Raw genomic sequence first — 6,364 nt, forward strand, 5'->3', positions numbered from 1 at the left:
TCCTAATTATAGGAATCATTCCTAATGAATTCATTAAGAATTTGGAGCTGTAGGAATCACGTAAAGCTATCTAAACTTTACGTTTCACTTTTTTCTTCAATCACAGGAATGGACTACAAAGTTGCGGACCAAAGAAAACGCATGCAGACGGAAACCTTAGCTAAAAAATGACACCTTTTACCATGGACCGTCGCGTGAATGTCCTACTGAAACGTTGTTTTCTCAGATGTCAACATCGGTGTCATCGTCTTCATGAACCGATCAAGACGCGAACAATTAAACTAACAAACCAATTTTTCGAACCGAAATGACATCCGCACAAACGTTCCGCGACTTTCTGTTTTTTGTCTTTGTCTCCAACGAGTCTGACATAATTCAAGATACTTACCAAGCACCGCTCGTTAAATAAATCCCTATAATTTACAGTAAATCTTTTGAATGACTGGAAGACCGTTTTTTTTTTTTGCGAAATGACCATTAAACTATAAGGAACACGAGGTGTCTCCGCAGCTAACGTTTAGCACAGAGCCACATCATTTCTATCTTGTTAAGTTTCATTTTATTTTGGCAATGCTGCGAAAAGAAAAAAAAATTCTTAATGGAGTAATTTTTTACATAAATATATATATCCGTATTTTTCGGACTGTACGGCGCATCGGGTTATAAGGCGCGCTGTCGATTTTTGAAAGGCTTTTAAGTGCGTCTTATTGTGCGGAAAATACGGTATATCATGTCACTTAGCAAGCAGATAATGTATCTGGAGTGCGACTAGCTTGATTTGGCTACGGCTTGTTCGATTTAAGAAGGTTTGTGACCTTGGAGGTTTTGAACTCGAAAAGTCTGGAGTCACTTTGGTTAAAAAAAAAAAATCTCGGTGGATGTACTTAGTTTTCCCTAAACGAAATATGACGTGAAGTAATCCGAATAAATACAAAAAAAAAACAAACAAACAAAAAAAACACCACCCAACGTCAATCAATTCGTTGTATATTGTTACATGTAACCGGTCTAACGTTACACGTACACAATAACAAAACCCAAATATGAGCCCAGCTCTGGTGTGTCGTGTCGGTATCGTGGAGTGGAACTGTCTATTTCAGTGTGACAGTACCACAATGAAAAAGCCGTGCGCAGCCACAGTGCCGCTGCCCCAACGGTAGCTTCGTTAAACGGGCCCGAAACCCAGATTACCCGAGAAGCAAACGACGACAAAACGTACGAGTGTAACTCCTAACGGCTGTTAACTAGCATAGTACTAGACTATTCATACGGACCAAAACAACGAAGCGTCGTCATGGCTGGTTAACTGAGGCAGCTAGCCGATGCTAACGCGGCTAGTTAGCCGACAGTCGCCTCATATTATGATACTAACGGCTATGGGAAATAAAAAAATAAATTAAAAAACGGGTGGTAGTGACAACAGAACGGCAACACAGACAACACCAGTCGGCGAACTGATTGGGGTTGACTTCGTGGAGCTGCGGTGTGTGTAGAGAAATGCTCCTCGTCCATATCGAACAATAATCTCTTTGAGGGTGATGTGATGAAGCCTCTGCTTACCTCTGGTCAGATCCAGCGGTACGTTCTCCTCCCCGCTGTCATTCCGACCTGCCACGAAAAACACCACAAACACGGGGAAGACATGAGCCAAGGGTCGCGAAATGTCCGAGTTGACGTCTTATCGCAATATTCCCGCAAACAGAGCAACCACAGGGTCTAGTTTATCATGCCTACCTCGTATCCGAAGACTCCGGATAGGACGGCCGCGGAAGCTGGCCGCCATGTTTCCAGGAACATACACAACACCGGAAACTTCGCAGTTTCTCGCGAGAGTAGCGGAGAAGACCTTCAGCCGGACTGACCCAACTGAATAATACAACTTCGTTGGAATGACATAGAAGATAGACTACATTAATTTATACATTTACAAAAAAATATATTATATATATATATTTAGATACCTCATTTGTCCCAAATGTATGAATTATATTTAATTATATTATATTAAATATATAAATCATAATGGATGAACCAATAAAACGTTGCTGTTTTCTGTTGCAACATATTGAAGAAAATTTTCCACAATAAATGACAAGCAGCTAGGAATATTTACATTAGAACTTTATTACGATCCCCCTAGTGGAGGTCGACAGTGTAACACTTTGTTTGACAAAAAAACAAAATCTAGTGGCATAAGAGTAGTTATCTAACACATATATACAAACATACCCGTGTATGTTTTCCTCATCGGCTTCCGATCATTTGTACGAGATTCCGCAAAGAATCCAAATAAACACAGATGTCGACGACTTCTGTATTTTTAGGTATTTATTTCCGCTGTCTTAAGCCTCTACCGTGGGAGTGAACGGAAACACCGTGTGTCCGGCACCTCGTGGCAGCGTGTTGCGGAGTCTTGAGTTGCAGGGTTTGGAGGTGTACCGGCTGAGAGGGGGACCCGGTGCTGGACCCACGGCGACCCTCTGACCCGACTGACATCACGCCGCTGTCACTGCGCTCGTGGCCCACGTTGCTGATGCTACTGCTGCTACTATAGCTGCGGAGTATAGAAAATAAACTAGTTTTGTCAAACAATCCGTTACAAACTCTGTCACCATCCGGTACCATGGCTAACTTACAGCTGGTTCTTCTGCCCAAGACCGTGGTCAGTTCGTGGTGATTCCGCGGGTCCATCGGACAGAGAGGGGGACGATGGTTCCTGAGTGATGACAAAAACACATGTCAGCGTAATTTTGTAACGTTACTCGTATGATGATTTTGAAAAAAGCCATACTCTCAGAGCGCCGCGCTGCCCCAGTGCCCTCACTTTGCCCAGACTGCAGCGCAAAGCGGCATTTTCCTCCTCAAGAACCTTTATGCGGATGTCGTTCGCCTGCATTTGTTTCTCCATGTCCAAAAGCATGTTCCCGGTACCTGCAAGATTACAAAGAACAAAACGTTCACTTGGAGAACAGCAGAGGTGTGCACCAAGTCCGAGTCACAAGTCTCAAGTCTTTGCACTCGAGTCCGAGTCAAGTCTCAATTCAGGACAGGCAAAGTCGGGGTCGAGTCCAAGTCACACTGAAGAGTGTCAAGTCAAGTCCCAAGTCCTGCCGTTTCTGTTTGAGTCCTTTTAATCAGAATAATAATATATTTGCACAGATCACTGCCACTCGTTTTTTGTTGACCACGTCGTAGTTTTTAAATCCGAACAACACGATCTTCGGTATCATTTTCTCTCATCCGCGCGTTGTTCGACAGCTCTTCCCAGAGGTGGGACTAAGTCATTGCTTTGCAAGTCACAAGTAAGTCTCAAGTCTTTGCACTCAAAACCGAGTCAAGTCTCAAGTCTCAAGTCAGGACAGGCAAAGTCCGAGTCGAGTCCAAGTCAAGACTGAAAAGTGTCAAATCTCAAGTCCCATGTCCTGCCGTTTCTGTTTCGAGTCTTTTCGAGTCCTTTTAAATAAAATAATATATTTACACAGATCACTGTGGCTGTCAAAGGGCTCGAGTCTGAGTGAAGTCACGAGTCGTTGACGTTAAAGTCGAATTGCAAGTCTCTTTACATTTTGTCAAGTCCAGTCATCAAATCGATGACTCGAGTCTGACTCGAGTTCAAGTCATGCGACTTGAGTCCACACCTCTGGCTCTTCCTCTCAGGTTGTCCCGCAATTTGATTGGCTCGATGCTAAACGTGTCAAAACAACGTGGGTCTTGCTTTATAATCTTTGGATTTTGGAGAAAGTATCAAGTCTCGTCGAGTCAAAGGGCTCGAGTCCGAGTGAAGTCACGAGTCGTTGACGTTAAAGTCCAAGTCGAGTTGCAAGTCTCTTTATTTTTGGCCAAGTTCGGTTAAAGTAATCAAATCGATGATCCAAGTCATGCGACTCGAGTCCACACCTCTGGAGAATAGCACGGGAATAACACCTAATTTATCCAGTAATATCAATTACAGACTACTGGCTCCGTGTGAAAACTGCTACGTGCTAATCTGGATTAGTGGGACAAGTAGAGTTCCAATGAAATAAATGAATGTCAGTGCATAAGGAGCCTCAGCTAGCCTAGCGTTTTGGGACCAGAATCCACCGATTGAACCTACTCTGCGGCTGCGTCCGAGCCAGTGGACTGAGCTCCGGGAAAGCCACCAGCAGCCTCTCCCTCTGCGTCAGAGTCAGCACGTGTTCCCTTAGCTCGGCCACGTCCTTATCGAGCTGACGGACGTTGGCCTCCAGCATCTGTTTCTCTTTCTGGAGCTCCGAACCACAGTCCTGTAGAGGGGGGAAAAGAGATCGTATTTGTACGACGCCACAATTGTCCTAAAGTTGACAAAGAGGTGGAGGGGGGGCGGGGTCAGGAGCAGATAGATGAGCGTTGGTGTGAACTAAGATAAACGACTTGTTAAAGTCATGCAAAAATGCTAAAATGCTTTTATAATTTTCTACGCCATCTACTGGGGAAACGTGGGGATTGCAGGGAAATGGCAGACTTATAATGATCCATCCATCAATTTTCATCCGCTTATCCGATACCGGGTCGCGGGGAATGATAATAAATTGTATAATTTAAAAAGGTTTGGCAGGCTGGATTAGCAAGATGAATGGGCCGCATCCGGGCCCCCGGGCCTTAGTTTGCCCATGCCTGACCTAACCCATAATTCATCCTCTCTCTGACAAACTTGCACGTCCAACAATATCATCGTTTGGTCGCAATTAGTCAAAAAAAAAAAAACGTGCTCGTATTTAAGAACGTTGATTTATTGTCATTAATCGTGACGAACCGGATCAATTACGAACAACAATACGATCATCAGATAAAACTATCTGAAGCCGACCCAAATATTTGTTACGTCAATGGAACTCGGGGGGGCCACCTGCTGTTTGTTCAGTTGTACTTGCAGTCGCTCCTTCTCATCCGTCGTCCGCTGTAGCTCCTCCTCCAGTTGGACCTGAGTATCGCGGCGCTCCTCCAACTGCCTCTGCAGCTCTTCGCACTCTTCATCCAGCGCCTCCACCTGCTCCAGCAGAGATTTCTGCTTCGTTTGCATCGACTGAAAAAAAAAACAAAAAAAAAAAACCAACACGATTTACTTCTACACACGCTAACGTTTCTGTTTAGAAAACAACAAACAGCCCTTTTTTTTTTCGTTGCAGCACTTGCCTCCTGTTGTCGACGTGCACTGTCAAACTTGGTGTTTTCTTTGTCCAGAAGGATCCGGCTTTCGGAAATCTGAGCCTGCAGTTCCTGAACTGTTTGTCGGAGAAGACGACAAGCCTCGTTCTCTGACTTCAATTTCTCCTCTAGTGCAATCTTTTCACTTTCTTCCGATAAAAAAAAAAGTATTTTTTGTTTTCAGGTGTACCGTGACAAAAATATCAAATTTCACTTAATTGGACAGAACAATTAATTTTAATAGAAATATCCAATAATATCGGCATAGCCATTTTATTGGCCTGATATTTGAATAATTATGTAATATCTGCGAGAATCGTTATGAGTTGTATTGGCTGTATGTGAACGTAAAAGCCACTAGATGGCAGTATTGCGGCTCATTTTATTAATCTATTTTAACTTTTTTTTTTAACACTTAACTCATACAGTTGTTTGTACATATAAACAAATACATATCTGCCCGCTAGGGGGAGCATGCCAGAAAATAATTTAAAAAAACACTGCTTTAATCCATCAACCTAGTGAGCCAGGATCGGTATCGGTTGATATTGGAATCGGGAATTTTTACCAAGTACTTGTTGAGTTTCCTGCTGCGCCGCTACTTTTTCTTGAAGCCTGGAGTTCCTTTGCTCCAAAGACGAAGTTTCTGTAAAAAAAAGCGTAGACTGTGATCTCCGATTCGTCTCTGTTTTTTTTGTCATATTTCTTTACGTTATATGAACCTCTTTCCAGTTCCCGTTTCTTCTCTCGTAGACTTTGCTCCGCCGCCTTCAGGGATCGCTCCGCCTTGTTCAGCGAAAACTCCAGCCGGACAACGGTTGCCTGCTGCTTTTCCATTTGCCGCTTGGAGTCCGTGCGTGTCATTTCCAACTCTGACGTCAAACGCTGCAGCTCTGCCTCTGCCGCCGCCAGCCGGTCCCTCAGGGGGTCGACGGTGCCGCGCACGTCTTCTAGGTGTCGTTGCAGCCGACGTATGTCCCTGAGCTGCTCGTTGGCCCACTGGCCGACGTCCTCCGCCGTCATGTGTCCCGGTTCTAGGAGGTTCTTCATGGCGGACAGGAGTAGCTGCAGGGAAGAGGGCAGACCCTCGCTCTGCAGCAGTTTGACCAAGGCGCCGCCCGTCATCTTCAGAACCGATTGGATTTGCCGACAGTCTTTGCAGGGGGCGGGACGCACTTCGGGAACGCCATCGGTGTTG

The 6,364-nt window shown here is 44.7% G+C and overlaps 2 protein-coding genes across 4 annotated transcripts in view; both read right to left on the bottom strand.

Moving 5' to 3' along the window:
• LOC103398040 (rapamycin-insensitive companion of mTOR) overlaps positions 1–1,859 on the bottom strand; it is a 22,127-nt gene extending 20,268 nt beyond the window's left edge. For 2 of the 3 annotated variants that reach the window (XM_025053119.1, XM_025053120.1), the window contains exons 1-2: positions 1,735–1,859; positions 1,561–1,608 (exon numbers count right to left, since the gene is read on the bottom strand). In XM_025053119.1, coding sequence (XP_024908887.1) covers positions 1,561–1,608; positions 1,735–1,783 — 97 coding nt within the window. In that variant the 5' untranslated portion in view covers positions 1,784–1,859. The remainder of the gene's footprint in view (positions 1–1,560; positions 1,609–1,734) is intronic. The other variant, XM_008336528.3, reaches the window with a different exon arrangement.
• A 241-nt stretch (positions 1,860–2,100) lies between these two features.
• On the bottom strand, positions 2,101–6,358 carry LOC103398066 (coiled-coil domain-containing protein 157). The gene is made up of 8 exons (XM_017043227.2): positions 5,889–6,358; positions 5,735–5,812; positions 5,155–5,315; positions 4,868–5,044; positions 4,097–4,265; positions 2,792–2,931; positions 2,637–2,716; positions 2,101–2,554 (listed from the first exon to the last, which is right to left on the bottom strand). The coding sequence occupies exons 1-8, from the start codon at positions 6,289–6,291 to the stop codon at positions 2,329–2,331; spliced, it is 1,434 nt and encodes a 477-aa protein (XP_016898716.1). The 5' UTR covers positions 6,292–6,358; the 3' UTR covers positions 2,101–2,328.
• Between the last annotated feature and the right edge of the window lie 6 nt (positions 6,359–6,364).

The sequence above is a fragment of the Cynoglossus semilaevis genome, chromosome Z, assembly GCF_000523025.1.
Source record: "Cynoglossus semilaevis isolate Cse_v1.0 chromosome Z, Cse_v1.0, whole genome shotgun sequence".
NCBI lineage: Eukaryota > Metazoa > Chordata > Actinopteri > Pleuronectiformes > Cynoglossidae > Cynoglossus > Cynoglossus semilaevis.